General features: G+C 40.1%; 1 protein-coding gene across 1 annotated transcript in view; it reads right to left on the minus strand.

The window, feature by feature from the left end:
- The window catches only part of LOC101159373 (calsyntenin-2), a 404,380-nt gene that overhangs the window by 98,674 nt on the left and 285,917 nt on the right, over positions 1 to 19,789 (minus strand). The window contains exons 6-8 of the mRNA XM_011483059.4: positions 17,048 to 17,233; positions 15,172 to 15,429; positions 9,878 to 9,999 (exon numbers count right to left, since the gene is read on the minus strand). Coding sequence (XP_011481361.1) covers positions 9,878 to 9,999; positions 15,172 to 15,429; positions 17,048 to 17,233 — 566 coding nt within the window. The remainder of the gene's footprint in view (positions 1 to 9,877; positions 10,000 to 15,171; positions 15,430 to 17,047; positions 17,234 to 19,789) is intronic.

Raw genomic sequence — 19,789 nt, forward strand, 5'->3', positions numbered from 1 at the left:
TATCTATATATATATATATATATCTATCTATATATATATATATATTGATATATATATATCTATATATATATATAAAAAAACTCACCCTCCGCGGGTGGTTTCTCCTCCAAGCTGGGGTCCTCTACAAGAGGCCTGGGAGCTTGAGGGTCCAGCAGTATCTTAGCTGTTCCTAGAACTGTTCTATTCTGGACTGAGGTCTTTCCAGGTATCTGTTGTAGCCACTCCTCCAGCTTGGGGGTGTTACTGCCCCGAGTGCTCCAATTACCACAGGCACCACTGTCACCTTCACTTTCCAGGCTTTCTCCAGTTCTTCTCTGAGTTCCTGGTATTTCTCCAGTTTCTCATGTTCCTTCTTCCTGATGTTTCCATCGCTTGGCACTGCCACATCCACCACAACGGCTTTCCTCTGTTCTTTATCAACCACTACAATGTCTGGTTGGTTCGTCATTACCATCCTATCAGTCTGGATCTGGAAGTCCCACAGGATCGTTGCCCTCTCATTCTATACCACCTTCGGAGGTGTTTCCCATTTTGACCTTGGGGTTTCCAGTTCATTCCTGTATATGATTCCAGCCACTTGATTGTGGCGCTCCATGTATGCATCTTGGATGTTTCATCCTGGATGGTGGCTTCTACGCTCACTAGTCCTCGGCCTCCTTCCTTGCGGCTAGCACACGGTCTGATGGTGCTGGATTTGGGATGAAACCCTCCATGCATGGTGAGGAGCTTTCTTGTCTTAACATCCGTGGTCTGTATCTCTTCCTTTGGCCATCTTATTATTCCTGCAGGGTATCTGATAACTGGCAGTGCGTATTTTATTGCCTGGGTCTTATTTTTGCCATTGAGCTGGCTTCTCAGGCTGAGTTGCAAACAGCCTGTTTATCCGTCTGGCTTCGTTGTCTCTTGTGTACCTCTTTAGGCGGCTGCTCAAGGCTAAGAGCCTTTGTTTGGCAGTTTCCAGTGATTCAGGTATGGACATCTGGCTGTATCTCTTAGGTACTTGCTTTCTCATTGTACCTCTTTGAGCCTCTGTCAGCTTACTCACATCCTTCCGAGTTGCCTTGATTTTGGCCTCTAACCGTTGCTTCCATGGTGGCTGTTGTATTCTTCCATGGTTTCTCTTATAGCCAAGCATCTCAAGGATCACTGCTGCTGAAGTGTAAACCAGTTCATTGGTTTCTGTGATGGTTGTGGTAGGAATTGCCCTCAATGCTTCATTCACAGTTTCCAGTAGACTTTCAGGCGGTACATCACTTAACCGTTGTAGCTGGCGTTGTAGCTTCATTCTAGACATGATCTTGGCTTTCAGGTCAATTGCTGCCTCACTCAGCATATCTGTAGTTGTTGGGTCTGTGTACCCAAGCTCAGAGTGGGAGTGTGGTAAAGTGTTCTCTCTGACCCTCTGTTCTGGCTCTCCCTTGTTGAATCGCTTCAATCTCAAGTTGTGATAGGAGTTGCCGTTTGTGGATGTTAAAGCATTGGGCGACCAGTTGTTTGGCAGTTAGCCTTGATTGTTGGAAGCATCCATTCATTCCACATTCGTGCATGTAACCCCTCTGGGTGGAATTACTTGAGTAGTAGCATTCTAACAGAACATTGTTCTCACATCTAGTACATTTCCATCTGTTCCCCCAGCACCAGACGCAAACCTTGTTTGGTTGGGCGACGTCTGAGCCGGCATGACATGTGGTTCATTGTCTCTATTGTTGTGAGGTAGGCCCAAGGACCTGAAGAATGATGTTAATTGCTCACCATTGTTATGGTAATTGCCCCATTTCTATTTTAATTTCTAATTGCTCATTCTACCCCTGGGAATCGAACCTAGGTTTCCTGCATGACAGTCCTTCACCTTAAAACTAAGCTACCCAGCCGTGTATATATATATACGTATATATATATATATATATATATATATATATATATATATATATATATATATATATATATATATATATATATATATATATATATATATATATATACGTATATATATATACGTACATATATGTACTGATAATTCAAAAACTAAACAGTAAGAGTACACAAATATTTGTGAGCAGATACTTTAGTATTAACAGATGAGGTGTTTTATTACAAAATCAGAAAGCAGTGACTATCGTATTTCCTGCTGTAAACCGTGCAATGGGAGGACAATGGCATTTCTAAAGCGCGGCTAGCTCCGTGTGCAGTGGTCAAGAACCGGATGTTACTGCTGCCTCAGTGAGCTCGGATCCATCGGGCAGGAACTGCGGAGGCACGTGAGGCGATCCGGGCCTCAATAAACATCCCAGTGAGCCAGAGTGGTCATCTAACGGGGACTTGATGTGCAGGTAGCGACTTTCTGATGACAGACAGGATTTGCCCTCAGTGAATTGAAACAAGCATGTGCAGTGACGTATCTATCAGAGGATTTACGATTGACCGTTCTGTGTGTCAATCAAGTGATTATGTTAAGGGGGTAAAAGATTAATCGATCTAATTGATTAATTGATTTCTATTCTACCATCCAACCAGATTGATCTGACTGAGGCAAGTTGTTAGTCAAATCGACTTCTACCATTAAAAAATTTGTTTTAAAATGAGACAAATCGACAACCGATCTTGGAAAATACTAGGGGTGTTAGAAAAAATTGATTCTGTGATATACATAGTTCATTTGGCGATACATGTATGGATTCAAAATTCTGTCAGGATGACAGATGAGCGTCCTTCAGCGTCTGACTCTTGTTTTCCACTTGAACCTCCAACCACTAGTTGGCAGCAGAGTACATGGAGCCTCTTTGAGCAGCTCTACACCACAACACTACAGGAAGACCTCAGCCAGAGGCAGCTTTTTTTCTTTGTTACGAGACATGAACTACTTAGTTTTTACTTAGAATAGGTACCAAACAGAAACTCTGTGTCATGTTGCTGTTAGTAACATATAAAAATACGGATTGTGGTTCTCACTAGAAGCTCATATAAGAATGAGTGAAGCTCTGCATCTGCACAAGGACTAATGCACGGAGCCAAAATGCCGTTGGAGCTCCCAGCAATAGATTGTAGTTTAGCGACCTGGTGGATCAGAGTGATGTTTCCAATGCTCTGAAAAAAGGCCATCGTCGTGGCGATGAGCGTTACTAGCTTACTTCCGCGTGCAAGAAAACGGAGCTGCAGCTGCAGAGCAGACTGTCAGTAAATAAAGCATCTTAGCCACATTAAAGCCTCTCCTTCATCCTGTCATGCTGCCTCATCATCACACTTTAATGATTCTGGAAAAATTAGTGTTTTAATTTTCATTTCATTTTCATTTACGTCTCCTAGACATAAATGAAAACTTTTTGAGACTAAACTGCTTTTCTCATTCTTCTCAAAAATTTCTGCTGAGAAATAAGTCTCAGAGTGAGCACTGTGTAAGATCTCAAAATTCTCTCACAGCTGTATCTTATCCAGATCTCAGGTAAGAGAAAAATGAGACATATTACGTCGCGCTCAAATATGTCTCAATTTGATATCCTTACTTCAAATCCCTATCTCAGTTATGTCTCAGTGAAAGATATGCATGGCTGTCTCTTGTTGCTTGTAACTTCGAAGCTACATTAAGAATGTTGAAAATAAACAGCACTTTATTAACTACTTTCAGAACCTTATTGGTTAAGGTACAGTCATTCAATTTTTTTCTTTAATAGTGAAATATAGTTTTTTTGGAAATCAGATAATGATGACTGTTCCCTTTATCTATTTTAAGTTACCAAAATAAAAGCACTATGAACTTGTTTGGGTAAAAGCAGCTTATATATGAGATACAGTTACCCTTAACAACAACACAGCACGGCACGAGTTGGTGGGTTTAGAAAGAACAGTTTAGTATTTTTTAACTTGCGCATTAACCCTTGTGCTATTGTAGGTACTTTAGCATTGGGAGTTGGGTCATCTAGACCCACTAGACAGTGCTCTGAACCTTTTTTCTTCAATGATTTGTGATCTTCACTGGTGTCCATGGATTACATGAAATCTTTCCACCTTTATCCACCTTTGTCATGGTAGGGAGAACACGTTAATGTAAGGGTGGGGTCATCTAAGATAGCACAAGGGTTAAAGTTGTTACCTGGCCAGTTGTTATGGTGTTTGTTTTTAAGATAAATAATTTGTTTAGGAAAACAAATGACCCCCCAATCAGAAATTACCAGTAATCAGTATCGATAAGTGTAGAATATTTAATGCAAAAAGTAATCAGTATAGTATCTTAAAAGTGTGATATCACCTATCACCAAGTCAAATGTTCGTTATGCCTTCAAATCGCAGAGCTAAATCTAAAAGGTTATTTTCAGTTTTCCAAAGGATTTACTTCAAAAAAATGTAGTAACAAAGCTGTTTCCAATGACATTATGAGGAAGACGGTTGACCAAAAAGGTTCACAGTTATTCTGTTTTCAGTGATGTCAATGAAACATGATAGTAAAAAATACTCCTGTTTCAGCTCATATGCTTTCTGGTTTTTGAGTGCAAAAAATTTTCCTTTCTTAAAATCTTCCTTTTAAACACCAACATGGATTTTCTTCCCTCAGAGTAACAACACTCACAGAGATAATCAATGGCTGATATAATAAACAGGTTGGGTATCTTCTTGGACATAGGAACTCTATTGTTCTAAATAAATGAAAAACAGAGCACAAGTGTTTTACACAGAAAGCTCTTCAACAACTAGGAAAAAACATCCTAATTAAATAAAACACACAGCTTAGACAGAAAAACTGAACACTGCACGGGTTACTAATTTTTTCTTGGGTCTGTTATAAAAACTCAAGCATTTTTGGAGTTAAAACATACTTATTCTGAAAGTTTATGACCAAAGTAATACTTCTGAGAACATTTTCTACAGAAAACAGTACTGTCTAAATATGAGCAGGGTGTAAATAATGAATGAAACACAGAGAATCACTAATAAAAAAATGACTCCAACACTCATTAGCTATTTACATTATTTCCTTAAAAATACTCAAAAACCCTCTGAGCTCTGCTCCCAGTATACCATATCACTGGTTAGCAAATAAGAGTTTTGATAAAAATGAATTAACAAAGAGCAATTTGTAAACAAAAACTGTTTTTTGGTCAGTTGTGGCATCGTCTCATTCACTTTTGTTGCTACAAACAAAAAGGTGGCCACATGTAGCACCCGAACGCTAAGAAAATGGACAAACCCAGAAACAACTCAGCACTAGGCAGGTGGCTAATAAAGATGTATTGATGAATTTATATGGTGAGAGTTAAATCTTTTATTTTATGAAGGTAGCAGTGGGGGAAAGCTTTTAGGGAATACAGCCAAGGAATCAAAACAGGAAGTAGGAAGTCCGTTTGAGCTGCAGTCCCACAAACAGAGTTTGATACTGAGAGGACAGTGTGGGAACTCACGATGACTTGACTGATCATGTAAACTGGAGAGATCGACAGGGGAATTCGCAGGAGCTTGGTGGAGGATCGAAACTTAGTCGGCCGCAAATACATGTTGATGAAGATGACAAATCAAGGAATATTTAAGAGACCAACGATGAATTAATTAATGGTAAAAGTAACTAAGGGCTAGACAGAGCCATGGTTGTAGAAATAGCTGGGTCTGAAACATGAACTTGACGAGACGTGAAGATCATTGGAACGAGTAGACAACTGAGGCTGCAGTAGGGGATGCAGCGCATCACAGGTGAGACGAATACTCTTGATTGTTTTCAATGATGGCAAGTGTCCACCATACGTGCAGGGTCAAAACAGTTTTGGTCTTTTTGTCCTCCTCAGGGGATTTTATGAGTGCAGTAACTGTGGATTCGTCATTAAAAACCTTTAGCAAGCTCCCGTAGGGTCACTGGGGTGAAACCCTGCCTTGAGATTCCCACCTATTTTTTTTTTTAACATTTTTGACTAGACATTTGGCCCCGTTTGGACTTTCATGAGGTTCCTCTTGACAATAACTGCATGTAAGTTAGCTTCATAAGTATCTAGCTTGGTCTCAGACTGGCTCCCAGAAAGCCCAGAGTCTGTTAAAAGATAACCAATGACGGGCTTGAGATAGTTTCTGCTTCGCACCCCAGTCGCAGATATTTGACTTATTAGCTAAATTTTATAATGACTCCTTTGCAGGCAGCTACTCCCAATTTTACACCCATCAACATTTACTGTAGAAAAACACTATGCAGAGACCCATAAAGAGCATTTCCTGTGATTAAAGCCTTAGACTGAATTGCATTATGGCTTGATATGGACAGGCTACGGGCAAAAATGGGCTAACCTGCACGAGGCATGCAAGTGACCTGCATGAAACAGCAAGGTCGTAGATCGCTTGGTGAGTCCGTAGCACACAAATGTTCATGCACTTTTCTTTCTCTGGACATGCCTAGAGCGAGAAGTTGTAGAAAATTCCTATAAAGAATGCAAGGAAGAAGTAAGGAGGAAGGGGGAAGTTTTCTTTTCTTTTATCATGCCCCTAAATCCTGCGTAAAGCACAACGAACCAGTAAGTGCTGGTCATGTGATAAGTGTGGGCTCCTTGCATGAATTACAATACAGCCCACCATGGGTCCCCTCCAAATCCCTCTAGACAACCCAAAAACCTGCAGCACTCATATCAAATCAAATCAAATCAAACTTTATTTATAAAATAGCGCTTCTCATGCACTTTGTGCAGCTCGAAGCGCTTTAACACTAAAAACAGTAAACACACAACATTACAATAAAAACCCCAACCCACCCTTCACCCTTCCCACTCCCCTCCATTAAACCACATGACCCATGGCTCCCACGTACAATGAAATATGACTATGTAACTGTAAAAGAATAAATAAATAAATAAATAAATAAACAAACAAACAAACAAACAAACAAACATATGGTCAACGCCTGTGACTAATGCTTAATGTACAGTGAGGCTGTTTATAATTTTCTCAATATCTTCCAGACTGGCGCCACAGGACTTTAGTTTTGTTCATTCCTGGACGGAAAATATCTGTTCTGCTTCCATCTGTACTTCCCACTCCTCATTACTAGTCATCAGTGATATACTATAATTTAAAGATCCTTGCATTTTGACATTTCCAAGCCTCTCGCTTTTCAAATCTTGCACAAGCTACAGCAGTTGAATTATTTTTTCCCTAAGAATTCAGTTTGAAAACAGCTAAACCAATCATTTTTTGAAGTTTTTTTTTTCTTTTTCTTTTTTCTTTGAGAATCATGAATATTTTAACATACTTGTGAGGATTGTGTATGATGACTTGACTTGACATAGTATATGAAATCAATAATGATGTCTAATTTTAACTCTTGTAAATGTGCATGTCTTTTCTGAAAATGTCAATGTTTTTTCTCATATGAAACAACAGATCCGTATACATTAACATGGTTTCAACTCGTGAATCAGAAGCTGTCAATCTGCTTTCCTTGGATGAAGCTGTAGAACTTAACACCTTGGTTTGGTTCAGTCTTGATATTTTTCAGTGAAATTGCATTTTCATTTATAGAACTGAAAGGAAAAATCTCAATTTTCTTGTCCAAAGAAGGCATTTATTTCACTAAAAGAGTCTTGTGGAGTAAAAACATGTGGTTGATTTAAGACAACACTTATTTTGAGTTTTTTACACAGTGAGAGTTCTTGACACAGTGAGACACAGTGAGAGTGAGCTTGACTTGTTTATTAACATATATTTAGGCAATTCACCTGGAAAAATAAGATTGATAAAATTGAACATTCTGGAAAAGGTTTAACCTGACCCAACATGAGGCATTTCTACAGCTTTTTTTGTGCTTCTGACAGATTTTTATGGTTGCTTGTGGTTAACCTTTTAACACCGGAGACGTTGCTGGCGACCCTTAAAGAACACACTCTCTTTGAACTGCTGCAACTCTTTGACCATTTATGCAATCAACCCTGTTATGTGACACTTCACGATAGCTAGGCTTTGCATAGTGGCGGAGCTGATTTACTTTGATTGTGTAAGCACTTCTCTACTATAAAACATTACCATATTTGTGTAAAATTTGATTTGATTTGAGATGGTTTATTTCAATCAATCAAAGCAAGAATAATGCACAAAACAATACAATCAGCAGTTATACATTCATACAAAGATGTATCAACTTTAGATAATTAGACATAGTTGAAGAGTTACAGTAGTTAAGTTAAGGCTCCGGTGTTAAAGGGTTAAAACTATTGTAGAAATTCTTATAAGATTCTTGATTATTCCACAAGATGCTTTTTTATTCCAATATCTGAAAAGACTTAGCAGTTTGAATGTGTTTTATATTTCTTTAGACAATATTCTGACATTATCTGTTTGAATTTACATGACAGCCAACGTCAGTAGTGAATGGTAGAGAAGCGTCATGTAATAATACACCACTTTCATGCTTTCGCAGTCCCAGTCAGAAATGCTATGCAGACCACCAAGAGCAATGTGGGCTTCAATGCCTTGCTTAAGGACACTTCAAAACACAAATACAGCCACCAAAACTGCAATATTCAATGAATCTTAGTGAAACTGTTTGCTGTTCACCCATTATTTATAATAACGTCATTGTTCACTGGTTTTTCGTAAAATAAATTGAAAATCTCTTGATAACTGAAGCTTGAGGTTTGAAATATTCCTAAAAAAGAATGAATTTGAAATTACATTTAAAAAAATTATTGTATTGTTTTGTGTCCTTGTGTGAGGGTGGGGTTTGGTAAAGTCACCAATCTAACTTAATACTAATAATAACTTTTCTAACTTCTACATAACCCCCTTGATCAACTCACAGCCGTTTCTACACACATTTACCAAACACACGCCAACAAAGACACAACCCTTCTTTGTTCTTTGCTATAGCGTTCCCGTTTTGTTAGCATTCACGTTTTGTTAAATAATGGATGCAGCTCTCGACCCCCTCTTTCACTAGCTAAGTCAGAAGAGAAAAATAAAACATTTTGCCAAATTAACATGAAATCTACATGTCCCTGTGAGATAAAATATACCTTCCCAATCCTCACACAAACTTTTACAATGTCAATGCTTCATGATTTTGTTTAAGAAAATGTACAGATTTTTATCCTCACAACTTTAGATCCATGAACGTATATGTTTTTCTTTCCTCGTCTAAGCGGGTATCAGAATCAAACCTGCACAGCTGGATAGTTCCCAGAAGAGGGTGTTAACAAAAGGTTGATGGGAAATGATTGCAGGCTTAATACGGTCCCACCCGAAACTCAGAGGTGAATTTCTGATGAACTCCTGCAGAAACTTTTCTTAAAAAACCAACTTATTTTCAACTTTGCCTTAAAACGGCATAATCATAATCAAAAGACCACAGGGACACTTAGAAAATAGATCAAAATATGATTGGAGTGCGACCTTAGGTAAAATTTGATAACTTTTCTTTTCTACAGATTGTTTAATTAAACGCAATATTTTCGCTGACATTTTTCCTGCAGTATTAGGTATGCAAAAGTCTTTAGATAAAGCCTAAGCATTGAGTCTTTGCTTGTAAGGATGTTTTTACATTGTTGTTGTTGATTAAAAGCTCATTTTATGACAATAACTCAAAAGTGGGGGCATTCCAGTTATTCTTACTGTAGCTGAGGCTATTGCAGTATGTAATGCGAAAGCTGACTTCTGTGGCTCATCAAATACTTGTACTTTTTACCAATTTCCACCTGGGAAATGTCACCTGTGTAGGAGTCAGGGTTTTAGAAAATGTCGACAAAGTTTTTCATTGCATGCCTAACAGTTAACCTAAAGATACAAATAGTAATAAATTGAAAACCTGAGCATAGCAAAAGCTGCCATAGATAAGCACAACTTCTTACCATGTTAACCAAGGCTAACTGAGGATAAACAAGCTGTGGCCTCAATTGTTTGCACTTTTACAGGAGCCACTTACCTGCTCCAGTTTCCAGTGGAACTCTGCCGGTCTGAAGGCGTCCGCCTGGATGAAGTCTCTCCTCAGCAGGAATACCAGGCGACAGTTATGGACATAGAGTGAATAGTGATGGCGATTCATCTCTGTGGGATGGAAAGACATGTAGGTAACAGGGACCAAATCACCACACCTACAACTTACTGTCAGGCAAATCCTACATGACAGGTCGTTTTTCGAGAGACACTGACAGTTGGACTTTTCTCAATGAGAGTAACTGTCACCCAGCTCTACGTCTTTTTTACTGAAATCATTAAATCTACGTTTAATGGATCTGAATTTGTTGACTAAGAATTGAAAACCAGAGGAACAGGTTTTTGTTTATAATATTTCAAAAATTCAAATTTCTTGTAATGCCAAATTTGGGCACAAAATAGGAATTATAATTAGCTGTGAGCAATGGTGGTTTTAGATATAGGCAACATGGGCTGTCGCCCAGGGCAGCATTTGTCAGGGGCGGCACAGACTAGGGGAAAAAATCATTAAGTATTTCCTTTCTGTAATATAAATAGTGGATAACCTCCATTCTCGTTATTGGAAGGTTTCCTTGTAAGTCTTAAATGACGCCCTCTGCTTCACAACACGGAAAATTGGCCCCTGACCTCTATGCAGTACTCTTTGGAAAATAACAGGTCCAAAAATGCGTGAGGGGGGCGCAATTCACCAGTGGCTGGCTGAATAACACACAGGTAATTGGGAGTCTTCTTTAGTCTAACAATCATCTCTAGTTCAAACTACTTTCACACCAAATTACAGACTGTGTTAGAGCCCTGCGCGGGACTATTTTCTTCATCCCGCTCCCGCCCGCACCCGCCAAATTTCTGACCAATCCCGCCCGCTCCCGCAACGTATGCGTTACACTCCCGCCCGCACCCGCAATATGTATGTCCACTCCCGCCCGCACCCGCAAAACTCATAGAATTTAGTCCCGCACAGTAATAGAGATGCATTGATTTTGTATCGTCTCCCGTCCCGCAGAAAAAAAACACGTATTTTTATTGATATTATTAAAGAGATTCATGTCCCTCCTCCAGTCTCATCTTTTCATGCATTCCTCTTTTGTGTAATGTGCAACATAATCATTAAATATGTTTTCACAAATCCTGTTCGGTAAAAAAAGTGTGCGTGTGTCCCCGCGCAGAGAGACGGCCTGAAGCGCGCTGAACCAGCTGGGATAGATGCAGGTCAAAGTCATTTGCAGGAAGAAAAACATTGTAATGGTTCAACAGAGCTGAAAATCTATGAATTAATTTCTTCCCGACGGAAAAATATATATATTTTTTTAGCTTCAGCCTTTTCCCGTTTTTGCTGTTTTGCGCCTCAGTGGGGCATTGGCACGCAGATCTGAACACGATGAACCTCGTTTGAGGTTCTTTTCTGCTTCATCAACTGACATCGTGTCCCTGTCAGGAAACCTCTGCTTCTTCCTTATCCCGCGCAGTGTTGCCAGATAGATTGACAGCTCTTTCATCCTTCTGTTGCGCTAGAGCGTTCCGACTAACGTTAACCTGCTATGACCGTATTTTGCGCTCTCTGTGTAGAATACACTGGGAGCGCGGGGGAAATAACTCTAAGCTGCAGAAGATGTGAACAGGTGAACAGGTAGAGAGGAAAAGCAGGTAAAGAGGCGGGGGAGGGGCTTTGGCTTCAAACTCTGTCAGAGAGATGCAAACACGGCGTCAGATTGAGACTCAGCTTTCCCTGCAGGAGTTGAAGCAGAGACTTTCCCTGGGATGATTCTATGAACTCAAACATGGAAACATGATTATCAAGCAGAACTCTTTAAAATAATAATCCTGATCTCTCCACATTCTTCGTGTCTACCATGCATTGATGCACACATCGCTCCATGCAGCGATCAGACCAGAACCTCTAGCTGGTAGCTCCGCCTACACGGGACCGCGGTATCAGGCTTTAAAGAACACAATTTCTAAGAGGCGGGGCGGGGCGCTGCACACCCCCAACAACAGGTTAGATGACAGTGGCCATTGGGCGTCTCTACCTGGTGCGTTCACGGAGCTTCAGTACATAAGAATCCAACAGCCGCACAGCCTAAAGTAGTCCACTATTATATATTCATGAGATATTCATGGCAAAACTGATCCCGCAGAGTTTTTTTTTTGCCGCCCGCTCCCGCCCGCAGTACAATTCAAACCGCCCAATCCCGCGAGATTTGCGTTGGGTCCCGCGGGACCCGGCGGGACCCAATCCCAATGCAGCCCTCTAGACTGTGTTGTGTTGTGAGTTAATGTGTTGTGAGTTAAGGTGTTGTGAGGTAAGTTAATGTGTTGTGCTGTGACTTATTGTGTTGTGTAGTGAGTTGTTGTGTTGTGAGTTAATGTGTTGTGTTGTGAGGTAAGTTATTGTGTTGTGTTGTGAGTCAAGGTGTTGTGTTGTAAGTTAATGCGTTGTGTTGTGAGTTAAGGTGTTGTGAGGTAAGTTAATGTGTTGCGAGGTAAGTTAATGTGTTGTGTTGTGAGTTAATGTGTTGCGAGGTAAGTTATTGTGTTGTGTTGTGAGTTAATGTGTTGTGTAGTGAGTTATTGTGTTGTGAGCTAATGTGTTTTGTTGTGAGGTAAGTTATTGTGTTGTGTTGTGAGTTAATCTGTTGTGTGGTAAGTTAATGTGCTGTGTTGTGAGTTAAGGTGTTGTGTGGTAAGTTAATGTGTTGTGCTGTGACCCCTCTGGGCCACTGTACCCTGCAGACCCTCACCGTATTTTCAGGTCAATCAAGTCCTCCTTCCCCACCAGCAAACCCAACTTACCACCAGGTGGTGATCAGTGGACAGCTCTGACCCTCTCTTTACCCAAGTGTCCATGACACACAGACTCCAACTGCATTATAACCTGACATATTGTACTGGCTGCCTACAGGCTCTCTGGATTGGATGGAGCAGAACTCAACAATAGTAGCTAGTGGGATACTAGCAACTACTACCTGTCCCACTTTAAAAACGTGTGTTAAGCTGGCTGGTGTCCCATACATCACAAAACTCTGAGCAGCCAGAAGTACAGGAGGCTTAAAAAAAGTGCTATTTCATTCTTTGAAGTGGACCACTAACTTGTGGTGCAAATGCTGATCAAAAGAATATATATATTGTTAAATATAGGATAAACTGGATTGCTAATTGCTAATACTTCAAATTTTAATAACAAATTAGCTAAATTACATGTAAAGGGTTTGGTTTCTGAATTAATTTTAAGATTCTTTTAATGGCTTATAAATCTTTTAATGGTCTTGGGCCTTCTTATTGAAGTGATCTACTCTTAAAGTATGAGCTCTTTGGTGGTGGCCTTTAGTTTTTCCTAATGTCAGGGCCAAAGCTTATGGTGAGGCCTCGTTCTGCCATTACGATCTTCACCTGTTTCACTGCCGGAGATCCTCAGGGCTGCAGAGATCTTATCTGCTTATCTGGTTTTTGATGTGGGCCACATGGGCTGTCGCCCAGGGCAACATTTGTCAGGGGCGGCACGGAAGGAATTCACTCATATCCAAGCAATTAGTCAAATACCCATTTGCATCTGATCCACATCAGCAAGAAACATCAGGTTTGCACATCATTTAAATTACTAGTGAAGTAGATATAATGATAATAATAATAATAATAATAATGGATTAGATTTATTTGCGCTTTTCAAGACACTCAAAGCGCTAACATTGTGTCCATTATTCATTCACTCCTCATTCATACTTGGTGATGGTAACTACTGTTGTAGCCACAGCTGCCCTGGGGCAGACTGACAGAGGCGTGGCTGCCAGTTCGCGCCTATGGCCCCTCTGACCATCACCAGGACATTCGTACACATTCACACACCAGTGGGGCCACACTGGAGGCAAGGAGGGTGAAGTGTCTTGCCCAAGGACACAACAACATTTTTGGCTGGTGGGAGCGGGGATCGAACCGCCAACCCTTCGATCATTGGACAACCCGCTCAACCACCTGAGCCACTATGGCATATATTTTCATAGTCAGTGACAGTGTGTTTATAATTTCATAAAACGTATGACAATCCATAATGCCTAAACAAATTACGCTCACATTTATTTATCCATAATATACTGTATGTGCTTTTTTTAGGATTACAAACACAAAAACATCCCCATCCATTACAGGGGGCATCAGTACTGGCCCTAGTCCACGAATGACGGGAACCCAACACATCTGGTTTCCAGAGGACCAATTGAGGAGCCAGCCATTTGTTTTTCCCAGGAATTGACAACGATGGAAGAAGCTGCCTTCACCACTATGAGAACTTTCCTTTTAATTTTATTTATATAACCCAATATTACAACAGTAGTTGTCTCAAGCTTTAAGTTGCAGTAGTTGTATTTAGTTCTTTTAAATCTTACAATGGAGGTCGTTTTAAACCTCAACTATACATGTGTGATTTTATCAATGTAAGAGTTATTGTTACTTTTTGTATTTTCTTTTACGACAGTCCTATTTGCTGTAAGAATTTACAAGCCTGTAGTTGCATTTTTTATAATTTTTATTTGTTTTAATATTTGAACAATAAAGTAAACCATAATAAGCAACTGTACTTTCTGGGTTGTTATTAGGGGGACCGAGCGGCACTACTGGTGTGGCTCGCCCAGGCCGTCATTTGTGCCAGAACCGCCACTGGCTGTGAGTAGAGATTTCTGATAAACGAAATGAGTGAAAAACTAACCCAAATCAGGGCATTGTGGAGCGTAGGAGTCCTGGCAGACAGTTGCTGTCTCAGCTGTCACAGACACATTTGACACAGGGTTTCCTCCTCAACAGTATGTTATTGTTTTTCCAGGCTTTTTTTTTCTAAACCTTTTAATTCTATATTTCAATCATTCCTTCAATTTTCATATACTTTGTCATTGCTTGTAAATGCCTTCAGAAGCAGGTCGTTGCACAGGTGTGCATTGTGTCCTAACCAAAAAGTGATTAAAGGGAATGAGGAGTTTCATTTTATGTTGCCATAGCAAATGAAAGCATGTGGAGCCTCTTTTTTAGTTCAGAGGGTCAGATGAGAGTATTAGAGCAACGTTTGCTTTAGTAAAAATAGCATGTTCTTGCCCAAGGAAGTAAACCATGTTCTTTTGCAAACAGCTTCCTGCTGTGGTTTGAAACATATATTTTTGAATGCATCCACTGACTTTGGATATGTGTGGATATCTGTGTCACAGATGAATAACCTCGATGGGAAGAATTAATGGATTGTTTATTTTGGTCTTCCCACAGGATTCGCAGACAAGAATGTTCAGAGAATGACGAATGACTCACCGGTTTTGTCAGAGTTGCAGAGTAATGTCTCCTTCTCTGCTCTGAGCCCAGGTATAGGTCCATGTTTCATCCATGTTGCTATGGTGAACTGGTCGGTCAGATTTTGTGGTACCACCCAGTCTGGGATTTTGGCGGCCTGATGACCATCAAATCGGAAAATCAAATCGCTGTCCCTCCCGTTGTCAGAAAGCAGGGATGCTGTCCAATTGGTGGCAGCGCTGGGAGCAGGAAGGAGGTCAGTACTGCCAGAGGAGGCACCTAGAGGGTCATTGTCAAAGGAAAAAACAAGACAACGAGATGTGTTAATAACATTCATAGCACATTTGTATGCTGTACTACCAAGGGCTGTAATCACTTAGGAAAAGCAGAAGGGGAGCCTAATCGATGGGACAAGGTAGATAACGGATGTGAGGATAGATTGATAGCAAATAAGCTGTCAAAGAAAAGGAGTTAGTCAGCTCTCATAAACATACTGCAGCTGAAGCATGCCACTATGGAAACGCAGAGATATGTGCTTGCTGGGCAAGAGGCGACGCTGCGTGCTCCCGCTGAGACAGACACATGAGTGTGGTATGTGGCATATCTGTCACCAATGCTTGCTGCTTATGGCTGGCATTTGTTACCCAGCCTCCACAAATCCTGACAAAATACACCAATCATTATTGCATTTGACTGAAATGTTCCATTCCTGTCGCCATCATTCCTTCTGGACAACAACTTCGGCATGCCGATCGCTGAGCCATCTTTGTTTCCAAGCCTGTCTACTTGACAAATACTTTATTTTTGCTACACTGCTCATTGTGCGGGGCTACATTTTTGACTTGCCTCTACAAATCTATCCAATCCATTCCTTGTGACAGGGACAAATACGTACCATGCAGCTGAATCACATTGGAGAATCATTTGTGAACAGTGTGAAAAATAAATGCTATTGTCCTTTTACTGTGGCTTCTTCTCACAGAGAAAAAATATCCGTTAAAATCCATTTCTCCTGAGTATAACCAAACTAATGGCTCTTTTCTGCCCCGTCTGTAAAACTTCTGGGTGTTATTCTATTTTATAGTCACGGCGACGCTAACATTTTGACTGGAGTAATTATAATCCCTTAGTGAGTAAACATGGATCAACTCCTTCAGCAGCCAGCTGCAGCTGACTCTTTGCCCAATGTCTTTGTACATTATCTCAAATTGATTGTGCTTTAAAAAAGCAATTACAATTTATTCTGCCCGCTATCAGATAACAATTATGAGGTGCCTGAAAAGGACTCTTTAGTGTTAAACCATGCATGGACTGAGAGCCATGGAGAGCAGGGAGAGGGTGCTTCGCATTTAGATGAGCCGGAGTATGTGACTTGTGAAGGCCTTTGGTGAAGTGATAACTCCAGCCCCCCCACTGGCTGCGCAGTGTGAGTGAGGAGAGGGAACGTGGGGTGGGCTCTAAGTCTTTGTTGGCGCTCTGGGCCCTGGTGGCTGGGCGGCTCATCAGTCACTGAAAAGAATCCGTCGGCTCCGTCTGGGCCGACAAATTCCCTCGCTTTGTCGCATCATTAGCGATACAGCTTTGACTTGTAATTCTGGTGCCTTCGTTTAGCACAAGAGTTCATCACAAGTGGAGATATGAACACAGGCTTATGACTTCTAGATTTTATTTTAAAAGGAGGATGAGGCACCCCTGGCCTTGTCTGACCCTGCTCCTTAGACCAAAGACTGTTTGAACAGAGACCTGCTTCTAATTTACTGCCCAAACTTGTAGTGGACTTTGATCAATGACTCATATCCGACCCTCATACCTCGACACCAATTTACTGCTGCAGAATTCACCAGAGGCAGCGCTTTGTTATTCTATTAAAAAAACTCTGAAAGAAAATCACACTCACCACAAAGCTTCTGCAGAGATTTCTCAGAGTACGTCTCTCGATCGCAGCCCTTCCCGATGTGGCTGGTCTGCAGCTCCACCGTGGTCCTAACGGAGGACAGAGGCTCACCACACGTCTCCAGGTGCATCTTGGGAAACAGCTGCTTACTGCCTGTTCCTGGCTCGTAGTCGACTCGCTTATTCAGACCTGAGGAGAAGGAGAATGAATACTGACATTAAGTACTTCATTGATTGAAAGCACGTGTTGGATGGGCTGCCATAGAACATCATCCTTTTTTGGGCCACATTTTTTAACCTTTTAACACCAGCGCTTTGGGGGAGGTGTCCCGGGCATGTCCCTCGGGGAGGAGGCCCGGGGAAGACCCAGGAAAACACTGGAGATACTACGTCTCTCGGCTGGCCTGGGAACGCCTCGTTGTGCCCCCAGAGGAGCTGGACGAAGTGGCTGGGGAGAGGGAAAGTCTGGGCATCTCTGCTTAGAACCCATGACCAGGTCCGGGATAAGCAGAAGAAGAAGATGGAGAAGAAGCTTTCGCTTCAGTGTTAACATTCTTTCCACTACGGTAACTCTTCATTCAACTGTGTATGCAGTTAACGTAATAGCAGCGGATACTGCAGTGGGTCAAAGCAGCTTTGATAGTGACACGCTTCTCCCCTTCAACGTAAGTAATCTGATTCTTTACATTATGTACAAAGGTAGGAGTGGGCAGACTGATCTGACTCTCGATAGTGGCGATACCAAGGTGAAGTATTGATAGCAGCGTGATGAGATTGATACTTTCGCCACAGTTTTTCTTTAAAACGAATTGAATTAGTATGCAGAGGTCATGCTTAATCAGAGAGAGGAGAGAGAGAGGGTGTGAGAAACTTTATTTCGGTTAAGTTAAACAAACAAACTTAAAAACATCAACATAAACATTGACACTGATCAATGTCAACATAAACATTGAAAATAATAATAATAATAATAAATAAATAAACATAACATAAACATTGAACAAAATTAACCGAAAAAGGTGTTGGGTGAAGCCAAGGCTTATTTCCCCAACCCTGAATACAAACATTACATCTACCTACAAACTGTTAGAACCTTAAATCAGAAAAGAAAAAAGAAAAAAGATGAAAAAACCAAAAAACAAAAACAAAACAAACACTTCTCAAAATGACCTCACAACCACCAAAGTCTCTCAGTCCAGAAGGTATTTTTGAAACATTTTAATTTTATACATTTTCTTAAAGTGCAGTATGGATTTTGCATTTTTCAGTTCGTCTGATAATAAATTCCACATGTTGACCCCCTGAACAAAAATACTATTCCTTAATGCGTTAGTTCTGACCACTTTCTTTTTAAACATATCTTTACCTCGAAAATCATAATTATCAACTTTTATTTCGAACAAACTCAGTATTTTGGCAGGTACACATTGTTTTTTAACTTTAAACATAAAAATTCCAGTACTAAGATAAACTAAATCATAAAATTTTATTGCCCTTAATTTAGGAAATATTTGTTTTGTGGATTGATTGTATGAAGAGTGGTTTACAATTCTAATTGCTTTTTTTTGCAGAATAAAAATAGGTTTTGTATTTGACTTGTAACAATGCCCCAAGATTTCTAAACAATAGGTCAAATAAGGAATCATGAAGGAACAATATAGAATATATAATGTAGCTGTGTTTAAAAAATATTTGACTTTATGTAGGATGGCTAATGATTTGGACAATTTAGAGAGAATATAAGTTATGTGTGGTTTCCATGATAATGTATGATTCAAGATTACTCCCAGAAATTTTATTTCATTTACTCTTTCAAGAACAACATCCTCAATTTTTAACTCAGAGATGTTTTCCCGTTTTCTATAGCCAAATATAATGTACTTGGTTTTATTTTGATTTAAAGACAGTTTGTTTGAATCAAACCATTGTTTGATTATGGATAATTCTTTTGTTATGTCTGAAAGAAGCTTTTCCAGGTTATCTCCAGATAAATACAAAGTAGTGTCGTCAGCATATAAAACACAATTTAACAAATCAGAAACTTTACAAAGGTCGTTTATGTATAAAATAAATAATATAGGACCCAATAGGGTCCTATATTGGAAAGCAGGGTCATTAAAGAGCCACATTTTTACATGCAATGGCAGGATCTTTTTATTGTTGTTGTTTATATTTTCTATAATTAATGATAAATGACTTAATGGTTCCCAAGCGCAGCTGTGTCTGCAGCTCACCGCTCCCCCAGCGGTCAAATGCGGAGAACACATTTCACACACTTTGGTGTGTGACAACCAATGCGACTTTACCATGACTTTATAACAGTGTTGCTTTTGTTTATTTTGTTTTAACTTTTTTACTAGTGACTTTGTTATTTCATTAGTGCCTATTGTTGGTGCATTTTCAAAATTATTTTTATAATCAAATATTTCAAGGAAAAAGTGTTGATATCGATGATACTAGCCCAGTAGTTACTTGGTAACAGGTCGTTACCCAAATTCCCAGAATCCTTTGCAAAGGAGCTGCAAGACAACATGCAAGCCACCTGTCTGTGTGTCAGAATCAGCTGCTTCATTCATTGATTCCATGAATGATGAAAGACTTACAGTATGTCAAAGAATGTATGTTGAAAAGGTTGTTACTGGTGACGCCTCCGGTGATAAAAACCCACTCCGATCTTCTTTTGATCCATTTTCAAAGCATTTTTTTTGTTATTATAACTGTTTTTTTTCTAAAATCAAAAACCTGT

The sequence above is a fragment of the Oryzias latipes genome, chromosome 13 (assembly GCF_053564925.1).
Source record: "Oryzias latipes strain Hd-rR chromosome 13, Olatipes_Hd-rR_3.1".
Taxonomy (NCBI): domain Eukaryota; kingdom Metazoa; phylum Chordata; class Actinopteri; order Beloniformes; family Adrianichthyidae; genus Oryzias; species Oryzias latipes.